This window comes from Acomys minous (assembly GCF_964271855.1).
Source record: "Acomys minous genome assembly, chromosome: 5".
Classification (NCBI taxonomy): domain Eukaryota; kingdom Metazoa; phylum Chordata; class Mammalia; order Rodentia; family Muridae; genus Acomys; species Acomys minous.
In genome coordinates this window covers 88788565-88805875 of record NC_140494.1, presented here as the reverse complement: position 1 = coordinate 88805875, position 17311 = coordinate 88788565, and the positions used below count along the sequence as shown (strand labels likewise).

At 48.6% G+C, this 17311-nt stretch overlaps 1 protein-coding gene across 5 annotated transcripts in view; it reads left to right on the top strand.

Annotated features, from left to right (window-relative positions):
• The window catches only part of GLB1L2 (galactosidase beta 1 like 2), a 44631-nt gene extending 28574 nt beyond the window's left edge, over window positions 1-16057 (top strand). For all 5 annotated transcript variants that reach the window (XM_084784195.1, XM_084784192.1, XM_084784193.1 and 2 more), the window contains 13 exons: window positions 202-283; window positions 4451-4521; window positions 7398-7482; window positions 8639-8776; window positions 9341-9421; window positions 9949-10055; window positions 10637-10777; window positions 11054-11125; window positions 11349-11427; window positions 13017-13104; window positions 13417-13528; window positions 13886-14002; window positions 14265-16057. In XM_084784195.1, the coding sequence (XP_084640321.1) occupies window positions 202-283; window positions 4451-4521; window positions 7398-7482; window positions 8639-8776; window positions 9341-9421; window positions 9949-10055; window positions 10637-10777; window positions 11054-11125; window positions 11349-11427; window positions 13017-13104; window positions 13417-13528; window positions 13886-14002; window positions 14265-14351 (1260 nt within the window). In that variant the 3' untranslated portion in view covers window positions 14352-16057. The remainder of the gene's footprint in view (window positions 1-201; window positions 284-4450; window positions 4522-7397; window positions 7483-8638; window positions 8777-9340; window positions 9422-9948; window positions 10056-10636; window positions 10778-11053; window positions 11126-11348; window positions 11428-13016; window positions 13105-13416; window positions 13529-13885; window positions 14003-14264) is intronic.
• Window positions 16058-17311: the final 1254 nt, after the last annotated feature.

Here is a 17311-nt window from a genome sequence, read left to right as displayed (position 1 = left end):
GCAGCCATGTCCCCTGCCACACTTGGAAACCAAGCACTTACTGGAACTTTGTTGAATATTGTCGACATAAATAACACACAGAGAAACGCTTTGCCTACACTTTTCTCTCGTGCTCTGTAGACAACCTGAGCTTCGGCAGTGACCTTGCAGGATCTCTGAGCAATATGAACAGCCTTTAATTTCCCTTTATCCCCCAAACAGGCCTTGGAAGACCGTGGCATCATAGAGATGCTCATGACCTCAGACAACAAAGATGGCCTGCAAAATGGAGTGGTCGAAGGAGGTACCTGAAGGAGGCTGCCTGCCTCGCCCTTCGGCACAGTTCCCTGGGCATGGTCTGAGATATGAGCAGGAGTTCCTCTGGTGCCCGCGGTGCATAGCACGGGCTTGGCACTCTGGGCTGCACGGGTGATAGGGTTCACAGTACCTCACATGGCCCATTTCTCTTCTTTTCAGCAAATACCTCCCAAACACCCTAGTACCCGGCCAGCTGTGTCTGGTCCTTGCTCTTGCTAAGCACATAGAGAGCACTCACGCTGCTGCAGGTGGCTGCCCCATCAGCAGGCTCCATTTCTTCTCAAGTACACCAGACCTTGCAGTTATTCTCAGCCCACTTCTGCCCAATATGGCAGCCATTGGCACATCCTTTTGTCTTTACTTTTCTCTTCAAAATATATCCGGAATGCAAATGTGGCCCACCGTCTCAGCTCTTGCCACCCTTCGCACCTGCAATGTCACAGCACCGTTTTCACCAACTCCTCTTACTTCACCAATCCCTCCACAACCTTTTCTCAGCACAGCAATTGGGGCCCACCTTTTAGAACATAACCAGGCAGTCAGGCCTGAGGCACACGCCTGTAATTCCAGCACGAGGGACACTGAGACAGGAGGGTCATGAGTTTGAGGCCAGCCTGGTCTACATAGTTGCAGGCTAGCCAAGACCACATAGCAAGACCCTGTCTTTAACAGCTCAGCAAACAGTCCAGATCATCCTGCTCTGCTGCTTGGGCGCCACGTGCTCCACAGAGAAAAGAGAAGCACACGCTTTGAGAATGGTCATGTGGGCTCCTCACAGAGCAACCCCTGGGTGCTCCTCCTCAGTTTTCCCTTCCATAGCTCCCATCCATTGCCTGCTCTCACAGCCCCACACATAGCCCTGAACACACTCTGGCAGCATGCCTCAGTCTCCACACACATGGCCCTGAACACACCCTGGCAGCATGCCTCAGTCTCCACACACATGGCCCTGAACACACCCTGGCAGCATGCCTCAGTCTCCACACACATGGCCCTGAACACACCTTGGCAGCATGCCTCAGTCTCCACACACATGACCCTGAACACACCCTGGCAGCATGCCTCAGTCTCCACACACATGACTGACTGAGTTCACCTCCAGGTGTCTCTCCTTTCCCACTCTGTTCTACCCTCCTGGCTCCTTTTCTGCTCCTCAAGAACACAGAGTACCTCAGATTCAGTGACTCTGCACGCCTTTAGGGAGTCTGCATGGCTTGCCTCCCAGGTCGTCTTTGCAGCGAGGCTTTCTCTCAGCATCCTGTTGGACCATGTACCCTTCCCAAGGCTCAGCCTACTCTCCTGGCTCCATCTTCCCTTTTAGCCTTTGGGATAGCTAGTGTAACTTAGTCCTCGATCTCACAGCAGCAGTGAGCTCTGTGGGCCTTCTGCGGTATCATATGACCTGTGATTAAACATGTGCGCATGCTCTGTGTATGCATAGGGAAGTGGAAGAGCCCTCCTGTCAGTTACAGTGGTGCTTTCTGTGGGCCATGCTTCTCTGACATAGCACCTCCTTGTGTCTGTTTTGTTGTTTATATTGCCCTCTGTAGGCTGACCTGTTTGTAGATGGGGACTTTTGTCTTAATAGCCCTCTCAGAGCAGCTGGCTTAGTTGCTTCTGGGAATGAACTCTGGGTGGATGGAGAGGAAAGGGCTCTTTATCTACAGCAAGCAAGCAGAGTGAATGTAGCATAGATCAGTAGTGATTCCTGTTACTTCCACGAGGTGGCAGCGTCTACTCATGTTTGCTACCAAGGTCCAGGTGAAGGGGCAATGGGCAGGAGACAGGTCTAAAAGGCCTTAGAAGATTCCCTATCCATTCCTACCCACCTTCCCCTTCAGGCTCCAACCCGTGGGCTCCCGAGGCCACTATTGGCCTGAATGATGGTTTTTAATTTAAACAGTTAAAGCATTCATTCACGTGGCCTATCGGTAAAATACTAAAATACATATCAAGAAATCTACCGTCCTCCTCGTCCAGTTCCCCAGACATAGCCATCTGGAACCGTAACCTTTTATTCCAGCTTTCACCTTCCTGTTTCTACTGGACTCTGTATCTATTGCTTTAGGATGCTGAGGCCGTCCTCCTGTTTTAGTGGATGGCTGGGGTTCCCCTGGTCTCCTGCCTCCTCTTTCCTGCTGGTGCAATTCAGTGTGATTGTGCATTTGGCAGCAGGTCCACGGGTGGGGTGTGAGTCAGGTGGCCAGTCAGAGTGCTCAGTTCTCACCCTCAGTGGACTCACCATCCCATTTGCTTTTCTTGTCATCTTGGATCCTTCTCTCTGCTCCCCATCCCTGCCTTCTCTTTTCATGCTGTGTAGTTCAGACTGTTCTCAAACTCATGATGCTTCTGCCCTGCTGAGTGGTGAGCTGACTGGACTACAAGCATGTGCCACACATGGAGCCCATCCTCACGTCTGTCCCCAGCCTTGTCCCTCCATCTTTCTCTTAGCCAATGTCTTAATGGAGGTCTCAGTGGAGGTCTCCCAAGTGCCAGTCCTAATGCCTCCTTTGTTTTTAAGCATTTTATTTGTTCTGCTTGCCATAACTTCTTGTTTATATTCTTTGTGGGGAGGGGAAGCTGTGAAGATGGGTACAGGAGGTGAGCAGCAGTCCTTCTGTGGGGAAGCGGGGCCATGGAGACTGGTCACACTAGGCAGTCAGTGTCTAGAGAGACCGTTTTCAAACACCTATAGAGGAGCTGCTCGCTTCTTGCGCAGGTATTTGAGGAACAGATGTGAGGATGGTGCAGGAAACCCCTTGCTCAGGAACCCTTCAGTCTTCCCTTCTTTCCACCTCCATGTTCCCAGGGAATTGTTTTCTAAGAGCATGTGAGCCCCACTGAGGGGATGGACTCAAGTGCAAAGGAGGCTTGACAGCAAGGCGGAAGGATGTGTGCAGAGGGAGGCGGGGCCCCTTCCTGGCACTCACAGTGAAGGAAGGAAGGACTTGTGGGATCTGGTAGAAAGAAACAAATCTGCCACCTGGCCTGGGCCCCTGCTGTGCCCCCCTGTGTTTTTTCACTTTCCCAGCATTCCCTTGGCACCTTGCTTCTGCTCACATCCCTTCTGCATTCTTCCTCATCTCTTTCTTGAATTTGATGTAGTGTTAGGATTACAAGATGACGTAGCTGCGTATGTATGGTCAGCTAGCTCCGAGCATTGGTTGACTCAGAGATTTAATGGTTACTTTCAAGCAGGCTTCCTGAAAGGAATGGCTAACCCACTCAGAGGAAGGATAAGCAGGCTACCAGGATGAGACGTGATAGGCTGTGAACATATGGTGGGGGAGGAGGTCCCCTTCTGCCACAGACCTAGGGGAGGGGAATAGGGTGAAAGAGGGAGGGAGGGAGGAATAGGAGGAGACAAGTAAGGGGATAACAATTGAGATGTAATCTGAATAAATTAATTAAAAATAAGAATGGAAAAAAGAAAGGGGAGGTTCTAGGTACAGGGTCTTCCCGGGTGGGTTGCTGGAGGACAGTGACATTGCAGGATGGTGGCTTGGGGTGGGTAGGGGCCTGAGTCCGCAGCCCTACTCTACTGCTCACAGATTGTGGACCATGAGGGAAGTTTTTGTACCCTCCCAGCCTCAGCTTTCTTTAGGGTTACCATGGCCAGAGATTCTAGACAGTGGCTGGGGCTGGCCATCCTGTCTTAGTTACTCCTAAGCTCATTGGTCTGAAAGTGACCCTTCAAGTGGACAGTAACAGGCAAGGGTCCCTCGAGTCAAGTTCTGCAGCTGGCTGTGGCTCTGGCAGAGTCATAGCCGCTAACTAGCAGTAACATTATTCTTGAGCATGCATTTTGCTTATGGAAAACTGTATACAATACTGATTAAACTTTTAAAATAAACACAGCATGGAATAGAGTAGCCAGTGAGTCCTTGTCAAGAAATGAGGCATGAGTTCACTAAGATCATTGCCCTTGGAGACAAAGACATTTGCCATTGCATTTGGGGTACTGTGTAGAGCTCTGGTGTATTGAATGGTAGTTTCTAGGAATAACAATATAGGCAGGTCTTTTGGCATCACAAGCACAGATGTATAATGGGAGGCGGGAAGCAGTGTCTGCACTAACTTTTTTAGCAGGTGATTCAGAGAGCCTTTGTGCCTTCAAGACTGTGCTTTGTTTCCTTCTCCGCTGTCGTCCCAGTGCTGGCCACCATCAACTTACAGTCACAAGAGGAGCTGAAGACACTAAACAGTATTCTCTTATCTATTCAGGTAGGTCCGGCCCAAGGGACAGTGTGGATCTTCTAGCTTGAGGGCAGGGATTCCAGAGTTCTGTGATGGGGTAGAAGGGCTCTTAGCTCTCCCAGCCTCTTGCCTCATGGCCAGGAGGGAAGCAGCTTAGAAATCCTGCTCTAGAGTTTTGGTGTGTAAACTGGCACCATCCAAGTGTGCCATGGTCTCATGAGAAGGGCACCTTTTGAAGATTTTGGCTTTTATGGACGCCACAAGCCCCAGAATTGCTTTGAGAGCTTGAGAGAGAACAGGCACCTCTCCATCCTGCACTATAGAAGGCATCCAACCTTAACCTTTATGGCTTTATTGGCACTGGAAATGTTCCTGTTAACCACAAGACAGAAGGCCTGGCTTATTCCAGGTCAGGAAAAGAGAGCAATCTCTGGGTATATTTCAGCTTCCTTTAGACTGATGCTCACACACAGCCCTACTCTAGCTGATGTCTCTAGTTTGTGTGTCTCTCCTAAAATAGACAGATGTGATTGAGGCCGAGCTATATCCCATGTGTAGAACAGGTAGTTTGTCTTAGCCTGGCTTAATGGAAGGTGTGAATGCCCCAGGTTGTCCCCACCAATTGCATATCTGCCACGGCCCTCAGCCTAAAGGGAAACTGAAAGAGTGTATCCACAATGGATAGATGCCTATGGGGATACTGGGCCTATAGGGTGGCCATACTTGTGGTCCACTGAGTAGATTGTTCCAGCTGTTGGCCTTTCAAAGTAGGGATGGTCCCCACAGGTACACTCATGAAGCCATCATGACAGGCAGTACCCCGTAAGGCGAGTATGTATGTATTGTGTGGCAACTCCTGCAGTGTAGGTGGGGGCCAGAGTGGGTAGGAAGGCTCCTGGGTGGAGAGCAGGCCTGGTCTCGGGTAGAATTCTCGGAGGGAAGGGCTTACACATGTCCATGTGTGGGCTCAGGTGGAGCCCCTTCTTCTCATCTTCTTTCTGCTAGCATGTCTTAGGTTTCTTCTCTGTCTGTAGCGGTACATGGCCTGCCTTACCTCATGCTGATCACTGGGCTTCTGCCCCTGTGGAGTCTGTTATCTACTCGGGAAGGGATAGAGTCTCAAAGTGGCTTAAGCAGAGTTGCAGTTGAGTGCTGCCAAGGGATACTGCCACAGGTAGATCCTGGGAGCTGCTTAAGACCTACTTGGTCACTCTGTTGTGGGGACTTTGGAGCCACTGTTTGGCTCTGCTTTGTTTCTGTTTTTCCTTTAGTTGACCAGGTGTAATGAGAACCTGGATTTGAATAGAGTAAGATTTGAAAAGCACCTCACAGCACTGGTGATGGACGGAGGGTCTGATGTTGACCCATAGACAACTTGCATGCTAGTGCTGTTGGGCTGGCTGGCCTACCAGCAGAATGGCGCTCTGGAGTACTCTCTCGTATGGCCTATAGCGTCTGCCCTTCCTTAAAGAAGGGGTTTTGTCTAAAGGGCTTCATTGATTGGCCACTATAGACCCCAGCACTGGTTAATTTTGGGGTTACCCAATAGTCCTTAAATATGTGCTCAGTGAGGAAGGTAACTCATTAGAACTATATAGATTCTGGAGTATTTCTGCATATATGAATTTGTATGCATCATTTCATCTAGTTCTCCTAGTGAGCCTGCATGCTAACTACTGTTCCTGCTATCTGTGGTCAAGGAGATAGACAGAAAAGGGATGAAGTACTCAGAAGATGGTCAGTTTGGCTGCACCACATTCGGGAGGAAGACAACTTGGTCCAGGGTGGACATTCACCCTCTCCCCGAACCGCAGACCCCTTATATAAATAAGCCCACTGTTGGCCCTGGAGATTTGGGGATTTAGTAATTAGACTCTGCCTCTCCCTTTGGGTGACTGAATGTGTGTATAGTATGCTGTATTTTGGAATGTGGATGGTTTATAAAGAATAACAAAGCCACCAGCTTGCTAATAAGAAAATCTTGTGGCTATGTTGGGCTTTTATCTAGGGGCAATTGCTACCTTCTATGCCATGAACCATTAACTATGCCCATCTCTCTGGAATATGTTCTGTTGACTTTTATGCAGTTTGGAATGTCAGGCCAGCCCTGAGAGAGGATACTTAATCAGCTGTCACTGAACAAATGAGAAAGCTTCCTGGCTCAGAGCCTATAATCTTAGCAGATGAGTCTTTTACACATGCCCAGGTGTTTACAGCTTTTGCAAACATGGTGGAGCCAAGCACAGTCCCAGAATGATCTCCGTAGGCTTAGAGAGAGCAGATGTCACCTCAGTATTCGGAAGTAATAATTAAGACTAGCCAAGGTATGACTCCAGAGTGCAGCTGTAGAGCTTGCACCATGGGTAGCTGCTTTGCCAGGATCTGACTCTCTGGCATAGTTTTGTGAACTGCTGTTTAAGTCAGAACTTAAAAGAAAACCCGCTTTGAAGCCTGGTGACTCCCAGATACAGGGAAGCGCTAACTGGCGTGTCTGCATCCATGGTGTGGCTCTCAGATGTGCTCATCCAGGATAGGACATTCTTCTTTCTTCCCTGGTTGGCAAAGGTTGTCTTGAGCCACAGTGCAACCCAACCTGTAGGAAAGGCCATCCAAGTCATGTGATAGATTCTGATGAAAGCTTAGTTTGAGCAGATGCTTGTGTGTCCTTGCTAATATCGGTTATATGCAACATCGAAAGCCCATTAAACACCAACTCTGGGCACCTCTTCCATGTCATACCAGCTGGTGATGAGGCCATAAGGGATGGGTGAATGATCTTTTTCTATGATGTGCACCTACAAGCCTCTCAGGCAAGAAGTAGATGGCCATGTAGGACAAAGGAACGTGCCCCTCTTTCCCTTTTGATCAGCCTGCCTGCCTAATTCTAATTTTGTGGTACCCAGGGGATTCAACCCAAGATGGTGATGGAGTACTGGACAGGGTGGTTTGACTCATGGGGTGGCTCCCACAATATCTTGGATTCCTCTGGTAAGTACTTTACTTTGTCTAAGTCTAATACATATGTTGACCCTGGGTAAGAGTCTGTCTTGTATTCCCTGACATTGTGTATGGAGTTGTAGGATGCTAGGCTTCTAGGATCATTTGAATTCATTCTCAGCTCTTGGTATTTCAGAAACTTGACATGAAATAACAATAGGGCCTTCACCATTGCTTTTCTGTGATTTTTGTAATTGGGAAGGTAACACATGCTTATTATAAATATCTAGGAAATGCCGTGAAATTTAAAGAAGAAATAAAAGTCCCTGAGTCCAGATCAAACATTGTGTTGTGTTGAACAGTACAGGAAGTTCTTAGTGTATCTCCATCTGTGTAATACAATTAGAGCTAGAGACAGATTGATCACACACACACACACACACACCCACACACACCATCCTATACTAGTGAACATAGGAATGCTTGGTGTAATCAGACATCACTGTCTTAAATAATTTGAAGAGCTCCATTGTATTGATGACTAAACCATCGTTTAGTGACCCAGTTCCTTACTGATTACTTACAGTTGACTTTTGTTAATTGAATACCACTTAAGCAAGCATCCTTGAAGTTTTGTACACTTGGCATATATTTCATTATGATAAAGAATAAATTGGTCCATCAATACAGTTTTATTATATGTATTTACCACTGTTCCTCAGAAAAGACTATAGCAGCCTACTGGCCATTATGAAATGAGAATATTCATTACCTGTAGACTCATCAGCACTGAGTATTCAAATAATTTTTAAATTTGCCAGTTCTCTAAGACAGTAGTAAGTTCATATTTATTGGATATGTCACACAAATACATATTAACTGATCTTTTATTTTGTTGTCTGATACTCTCCTTGAATATCATTGGTCTGTTTCCTAGTTAAGAGAAAAATTAGGGACATGGGCAGGACTATTGTGTAATGGGATCCAAGCTTTTTGCATTTCCTAGGGACAGACTAGCCACTAGGAAACATGCTGTCTGGTGGGATGCAAACAGCCTACTGGCTACAGGTTGTCCAGGGAAAGCTGAATGACCTGGTGATGAAGTGACCTTGTGGGGATTGGGATGTGAAGGAACAAGAGGCCTCTTTGGGGCTTTCCTTGAGCTCTGACTAACGTTAAACATCCTTCCTCCGTGCTCTCTTTGAAGAGGTCTTCAAAACAGTGTCTGCCATCATCAAATCTGGTTCCTCTATCAACTTGTACATGTTCCACGGAGGCACCAATTTTGGCTTCATCAGTGGAGCCATGCATTTTAATGACTACAAGGCTGATGTCACCAGCTATGGCAAGTATCCTCAACGGCTCTCCCTGTTGCTCTCCAGTGTTTGTGGGGCTGGCGCTTTTGATGGAGAACCCTTTAGAGACAATTTCTGGGTCCTGTCATGCCTTTGGCTGTGAAATGTCCAGGGAAGATGAAGGCTTTATCTGACTGTCTCCCCTAAGCTTCTGCAGCAGAAGGTCCCTGTGACCTGCTTGCTCCGCTGAGACAGCTGTTTTCAGGACCAAGGGAGGCGAGGCAACTCTAGAGTGAGAGGGGTGGGGGTAGCCTTTCTCCCTCTCAGACCCTTGAGAAGGTGTGATCTTGGCCCCTCCCTCTTAGAGTTCACAGGGAGTAGGAGAGATGCATCATTTTATCTACTTGCAGTCAAAAATTTAGTATCATGCCATGCTCATGGGCACTTTTGTAGTATTTAGTTCCTACCATAATTTGGTGTTTCTTTTCAAAATTGCTGGTCTGAGGACTCTCTTCCCCATCCCAATTCCTCCTCCTCCTCCTTCTTTGTTTTCTTCTTTCCTTCGTACTGTTCTGGGGTCAGGAGAGACTGAAGGGTCCATGGGTGTCTTGCAGACTATGATGCTGTATTGACAGAGGCTGGAGATTACACTGCCAAATACACCAAGCTTCGAGAACTCTTTGGAGCCTTCTCAGGTACAAATAAAGAGCAGATTCAAACAACCACTGGGGCCCTTGCTTTTGTCATGAGCCCCTGAGTTTGTGCCATGTTTGTATCCTCCCTCAACTCCAGCTGATCCATATTCAAGAAGGCCCTAGACTACTAAGAAAGGCATCTCAGTGGTAGACGTCTTTCTCAGCATGAGGCCCTGTGTTCAATTCTGACCACTGCCCCAAATAAATAAGTAAATACCCAAATAAATAAATAAATGAAAAGTAAATAATAAAACCAACATTCTAGACAAAGAAGGTTTGAGAGACTATTTTCGTCATACTGTGCCTCTTGTGTTTGACTCATGCTAAGCCTATTTATGCCACATAGAAGACATGAAGAAGTCCTGCTCTGGCCAGGGTCTCATGTTTTAGAGCAGTTTGAGCACTGAGTTGGTCCTGTGGTTGATATTGGTGCCAAGATGAGGAGTACATTTGGCTGTGGGTACGAGGCTGGAGGATGCAGTCAGTCATGATTGACAATTTAAGGGAGGGCCATGTTCCTGTTGCAGATGTCCCTCCGCCTCCTCCACCTGAGCTTATGCCTAAGATGGCCTATGAGCCAATGAGACCATCTTTCTACATATCACTGTGGGATGCTCTCGCATTCATTGATGAGGTAAGTGCTGCAGGCTGGGCATCAGGGATAGTTACCAAGCAGACAGAATGCAGGAACCTTCCAAATGGAGTTCTGGGGTGAGCAAAGCTACTCAGTGGCATTGAGGTCTCTACCCAAGCAGAGAACTGAGTGAAGAGAATCCAGTGGTGCTGGAGTGGGAAATGGGAGGGAACAGAAGAGCTTGAACTTGGGGTCTCCCCTCTAGCCTCAGGGGTGGGCCTTTATTTGGGTCATGAATAGGGTAAGGACTAGAGGAAGGGATGGTTCTTCCCCTGCGGAGAGGAAAGGGGGCACCTGTATCAGTTTATTTTGTTGTGATGCTGGCCTCAGGATTCCATGACATGATGGTGGCTTAAGAATTCCAGTAGATTTGTAGGACTCTAGTGAAATCTATTTCCCTGTTGTCCTTATTTCTGTGTCTCTAAGGAGCCATTAGTTTAAGCTAGTAAGAAGGTAGAATAGAAAAGAAAAAAAAAGAGGCCGGAGAACCCTTGCATCTTGTCCCTGATGTCCTTGCTGCTCATGTAAAAACTTAGAATTAGAAGCTGCTTGACTCCTGTGCCTTCTTGTGTCTTGTGTAGCCAATCAAGTCTGAGCTACCCATCAACATGGAGAACTTACCAATAAACAACGGTAACGGGCAGGCCTTTGGGTATGTCCTGTATGAGACCACCATCTTTTCATCTGGCGTCCTCAGTGGCCTTGTGCGTGACAGAGGACAGGTAGGAGCCTCTCTGAACTTTCCGGACTTTGTAGCGACCAGGCATGGCAGTGCATACCTTATTTTCTGCCTTCAGGATCAGCTGTTGCCAGCGTGTAAAATTGGCTATCTATGATAACTGGAGTTCTCCTGATCTTTTCCTCATAACTGTGGTGTTCACGTTCCTGCATGCCCTGCCTTCTTCAGTAACCACGGAGAGACTTGTTTTTCTTCTTTAGCAGCGGCTCTTCTTACCTTCCTCCTATTGACCATGGTTTTCATCTGCTCCCCTTGGCAGGTCTTTTTGAATAGAGTATCCATAGGATTCTTGGACTACAAAACAACGAAGATTACCATCCCCTTGACCCAGGTTTGTTATCCTACGGAACTTGGTAGGAGTCAAAGAGGAAGATCTGGAAGCCAGGAGGCAACTTAGTTAGAATCTATAAAGAAGAATGGCACACCTAGCTTTCTGGCCAGTTGGGGGTCCTCACTCCCATTGTCAGAGCATAGGGAATGACTGGGCAATGCGGAGATCCCCAGGTGTAGCTGAGTTCTCCGGTGGTGATAACTGCCCACTGTGCTCCCGGCAGGGTTACACCGTGCTGAGGATCTTGGTGGAGAATCGTGGGCGAGTCAACTACGGAAATAACATTGACAGTCAGCGCAAAGGTGGGTCCTAGTACAGACCAGGAGAAAAGCTGTCACCACTCCCCAGACTCCTCTATCTGCTCATCATCGAGCTTATCAACAGGCCACTGGGGCCCCTTTCAGGGAGGTGGATCTGGGGGCCCCTTTCAGGAAGGTGGGGTTCATGGAGGTTTATTGAAGGGAGATAGTGCCTGGTTTATCTGCCTGTACTGGCTAATGGGTCAGGAGGGTTTGGCCATTTCCCCTCGAGTGCTTCCTAACTCTATGGTCCTTGTGTCCCCGGAGGAACCTCCATAAGCGCTGAGTTGGCCTCTTAGTCTTTCTTTATCCTGAATCACTTTGGTTGGGATGGGCCTCTCTGCTTGCCGGGTTGTGGGTAAAGAGCAAGGAGTGGGGATGCGCTGGAGCCCGTGGAATAATACAGGAGCCCCTGCCTTCTCGGGTCTTCAAACTGAATTCTGTCTTCATCTCTCTCAGAAAAACTCACAGGCAGTGCTTATTGGCTCAGGAGGAGGGCAGACAGGCAATGGGCAGACTGCACTTTGTTGTCAGGCCCTCTAGGACCATCCCTCCACCACACTTGCCCCTGTCCCTGGCTTCCGCACTCATCATGCTTTTAGTCCCTTTCTTGGGTGGTTTCCAGGGCAGTATCAGAAGGGGACTAAGAGAAAATAAGCTCTTCCTATGTGAGGAGGTTGATGGCATTCCATTTCTCCCTCCTCCGTCTGCGTTTGCGGTAGAGGAAACTTTCACTTCTCCCTTCATCAGGATGTCAGCTGAAAGCCTCTGGTACCCACTCAGAAAGCGATGTGGCCTCAGCTCCTTGAGATTCCTCTCCAGAAGATCCATTTATGCCACCACCCTAGACCCTCTGCACTTCTCCAGTATTTCTCCACGGGCCTTATAGCTTCCCTTAGGTGTCCTTCTCTGGACCCATCTGACCTTGTTCTGGAGTTAGAAAAACCCATCAGACTGTCCAGTCTTTATTTTCATGGGTTCTGAACTGAGTATACCCTGACCATCTGCAGAATCCTGCTCTCTGGGCCAGTTGAGTGTTTGCAGCTCATATGCTCATATGCTTGTCCGTACCACAGAGGCTGCTCCAGGCCTGACCGTCTCCACCCCTAAGGTGCTGGGCAGCTGAGGAGCACCTTCGTGATGCTCTTAGCTGCTCGACATCTGGATGTTTTTGCAGCCATCTTTACTCTTAGGTTGAATGGAGGGTCTCTCTCTGGCTGAGTCACCAGGTCTCTTAGTTGAAGACCCTCATAGTACCACAAGGTTAGGCTTTCTGTCACCATTAGCCAAACACAGCTTTCCTTGGAAAGAAGCCAGAAGCCAGATGTTACCCACCGTGACATCTCAGTTCTGTCACTGTCCTTGGATGAACTGCTGTTTATGACAAATCTTGGGGCTTGTCAAACAGTGGTCTTGTCTCCTGCCAAACTTGCGCTATCTCCAGGGAGGCTTTAGAGCACCTTAGGCTGCATATGCCTTAGGAAAACCTTTGCTTCATTTTTCCTGAAATATCCACATATGTCCTGCCTGAGGCTATGTCACCTGTCTCCTGATTTGAGGCTTGCTTACTTTTCTTTTCCCACTTTCTCCAGGTTTAATTGGAAATCTCTATCTGAATAATAACCCTCTGAAAGACTTCAGAATCTACAGCCTGAATATGACAAAGCAGTTCTTTCAGAGGTGGGTCCCTGTGAGTCTGATATATGAGGTCATAGCTAATATGTAGCAAGAGCCAGGATCTCTCAGAGTTGTAAACCGACCCAGAGGCCAAAGGCACCTACCAAATTGAGGGTTGGAGCAGCACTGGAACCCATGGCTTCAGGTTAGGAAATACCCATCCTGCTCTCCTGCTGCCATCCTATGACCTGGCTGGGGGTGGGTGGGCTTGGGGCCTTGCTCAGGGGAAGGGATGTATGTAGGAACTAGACACCGGTCTGGAAGCAGATGTGAGATGGTCTTTCCCCCCTTTTCCTGCTTACATCCTGTCCTCAGGTTCGACATGAACAAGTGGAGTGCCATTCCCAAAGAACCCACCTTTCCTGCTTTCTTCCTGGGTGCCTTGTCGGTTGGCATTTACCCTTCTGACACGTTCCTGAAGTTAGAGGTTTGTAGGACCCGTTTCCTTCCCTCTTCTCTCAGTTTCTTAGGGATCTGAGGCAAGTTGGCTTGAACGGGAGTTCTCTGTAACACGTGGGCCCTATATTGCCCCATATGACAGGGACCCTGTGTCAGGGGGCGTGTCAGAGGAATGAGCTCAGAGCTGAGCCACTTCCCAATGTGTGGGCTCCTATGGACAATCTGAGGTTGATGGGGAAACTGTCTTGGAGGCTCAGCAGTGGGGGGGGGGTTGACCTCCATGGATGTCTAATGTGGGTTCCCTTCAGGCTCTCAGGAACATAGTCTGCACCTCACTGTGGGTATCTCCCACGCTAAGGCGCGGCCTTCCCTGTTTTGTTTGAAGGGCTGGGTGAAGGGGGTTGTACTGGTCAACGATCACAACCTTGGACGCTATTGGAACATAGGACCTCAGGAGACTCTCTACCTCCCAGGCGTCTGGCTGGACAAAGGCCTCAACAAGGTGGGACTACGTCTAGACTACTTCCTTTTTCCTTGCATCTCTCTCCCCACCCCTGCTGTCAAGCTGCTTCTCTGCCCCTGCAATGCTCAGCCAGCGAGTAGGAGAGGGTGGGTATTTCAGCCTCCCCATCCTTCCCTTTTCCTTGGCCAGTGATGAGTGTACATTGACCCCAGCACCCCCTTGCTGCCTCATTCCTACCCCTTCTGATCCTGCTCTCTCAGAGCTCTCTCACCCATCACAGCCCAGCCCTTCTTTCCCACAGGTCATCATTTTCGAGGAGACAATGGCAGGCTCCATTGTACAGTCTACTGATATCCCTCACCTGGGCAGGAACCAGTATGTCCACTGAATAGCAGTCCCAGCAGCTCCTGTGTGGCTGGCAGCTTCCTTCCTTCCTCTCCTACAGGGGAAGGCTTCAGAACTAGCAACCTCAGGGAGTGAAGGGCTATAGTCAACTCAGTCCAAAACCCTAACCCTGTGGGAACTGAAGAGAAGATGGCGTAGCACTGTCTGGGACACACTCATAAAGAGATGGCTTCTCTCCAGGCTTTGTGGATGGGGCCCTTCGTGCTCCCCTGATCTTTCAGGGGAGGCCATAGAGCTGTCTCTGAGGGTGGAGAATGTAGTTCTATCACCTTCAAAGAGGGTGCTGAAGCTCTGTGGGTACCGTCCTCCTCTGGAAGTGAAAGCCTCACTGGTAGGCTTTTCGAGCATTCCCAGTGTGGCGTGGCTGCATTCTACATAGCCTGTTTGTGCTCCTGAGTTTGTGGGTTTGTCACTGTAGAACAAAGAGAGAAGGGGTCTTATTTGAGTCAGCTTTGTTTTAGTTTTTGACTTTCCTCTTGCGAGTTCTAGACATGTGGAAGAAACACATGTCTTTTCCTTTTCACTCTGTCTCTTACTACATTCACTCAGTTGATAAACTGAGCCTAAAGAAAAACAGGCATGCTCTGTACTCATCTTCCTAAGTGGAGAGAGCATTTGCTGTTGTCCTCAGTGAGGAGGAGTGTCACTGAGGGAGGGACAGCCTTCCCAGGGGAGGAGCTGGGGGTTTTAGCAGAAACCACCTCACATCCATGTTCTCAGGAAGGGAATGGCAGAAGGCTCAGCCAAGTGGCACTGCACAGCTGCCCCCACCAAGTAGAATCTGGAGACAGCTGCAGCCCTCAGGTCTAGCACTGGCCTTGTTTCCAGCTCAGCTGATTCTTTCAACACTCTGCTTCTCCTTCCTGACCAACAGCAGGGAAGAGGAAAGGCAGCCTTCTGCTATGATGTCTCAGTCCAGAAGAAATGCTCTTGTTCTCGAGGTCAAGTGCAATGGCTTGGCTTGAGTTTGCCATTCTAAATTTCAATGAAACAATAGATTTGAAGAAACCCTTCTTTGTGGGTGTCCCAGCTTGTCTGTGTCACTCTGAGCCATGGGAGAAGGTGACCCTTAAGGATCCAGATACTGATGGTATCTTTCAATTTCCTTGAAATGTCATTGCACAAAGAGCAGTCCATGTTGGTGGTTAAGAGTAAAGAACTTTCTAGAAAGCCAAACCACAATATACAAGCTAGCTATAGAAGATAGTTTCTCTTCATAAATTATATTTGACATGTACTGCTCCAAGCTGGTTGTCTTCAGAAATAGTGAAAAAGGAAACAATACACATTCATGATCACAGTGCCTGCACAGAAGCCCTGTGAAGATGGGTTCATGGAGAGCAGTCAACTGTGAGGCTTCTAGACCAACAGGCTGCCCTGAGTGTGACCGAGGACAGGGTTTGCACTGCAGTCAGGGCTACTGCTGGTGTACAGCCACTGAGCGAAGTAAGCTATGTAAGCCCAGCTAACTTACGTGTGGGTAGTTGTGGGGGCACCACCCATGTCCCACTTGGCCTGAGAAATTGAGGTTGTGTTCTCTCTCTCAATGAGGTCATATTATGTAGCCCAGATTGGCCTTGAACTCTACTTCTCCTGCCTCAGCTTCTAAGTTTTGAGATTATAGGCTTATACCAACTCCCTTTATTTGTCTTAAAGTTTTAAAATAAAATTACATGATAATTATTTGTTTATCATGTCTGTGGAAGTTAGATGTGTGTGTGCCATGTGTGACTATGCTGGGGGCCACCTATGGGCATTGGTTCTCTTCTCCCAGGTCCTGGGAACAAACTCAGATTGTCAGGGCTGCTGGCAAGTGCCTTTACCCACTGAACTGTCTCACTCGATCTCAAGGGAAGCTTTTCCAAGTGCACAGTGTAGAAAATGCCTGAAGAACAAGACAGAGACAGATAAAGCCCCCGATTTTACCCACTCCTGCCAGTACTTTCTGAGCTGTCTTGGAATATCAAGCATCCGGCTAAGATGCAGATGAGCGCAGGGCTACTTGAACGGAGCCAGAGAGCAGTGCCATATTGTCACTTTGTCTTGCATTACATAGGAGCGGGCTTCTGCAAAGCTGTATTAAGCAGGGCTGTGCTGGGAAGTGTGACAGGCAAAGGGAATGTAAAGGAGTCTGACATAGCATCCTTCTGTAAGGGTGTGAAGAAGTCCCGGAGTTAGTGTTATGCATACAAGATCGGGTATGTATTGAGATAAGGTCTTTCTGTAGCACATTTTCTGTGCTTCCCTAGCACGTGCCAGCCGACCTTAGCTCTCCAGAATTGACCAGGATCCTGTGGGCCAGAGAGCCTCATCTCTGCCCCTCCAGACCCATCTCAGTCCCTCTAGAGTCGCTCTTGTTTACCAACATCAAATGCTCTGAGCACCGGCTCACTCATTCTTTCTTTTGTCTGTTCACTGTGTGGGGGGTCACACCTGCAGGACCCCGACACCAGTAATCTGCAGTGTCTGTGCAGTGTCTGTTCCCATCCTTGTGGCAGGTACACAGACAGCTGACCTTCACTGTCTGCTGAGTGTGCGTAACAAGGTGAGAAGCAGAACTCCACTTACCCTCATGTGACCTCTCCTGGTTTGGTCCCTGTCTCTTCATTCCATACCCAGCCCCTCCTTCAGCATGCCTGGGATGCAGTCATTTCTCTCTGCTCCAGAACTTGTGTCCTCATCCCATCCGCCATCATCTTGTACCTGGTTTATGGCAGGGGCTGCCTCCCCAGTCCCTGGCTTGGCCCATTTGTCCTCAGCACAGGAAGCAAAGTGGCTCTTCCTGAAGGTCACTTCCATCAGTGGCTCCTAATTTCACTTAGAGTAGAAAGCAAAAGCTTTATCCTGGTTTCGGAGGGCAGATGATTCTAGGCTTTCTTTCTCCCACCCCAGCCCACACCCTTCCCTGGCCCAATCAGTTGCAGCCTCATTGCTTTTTATTTT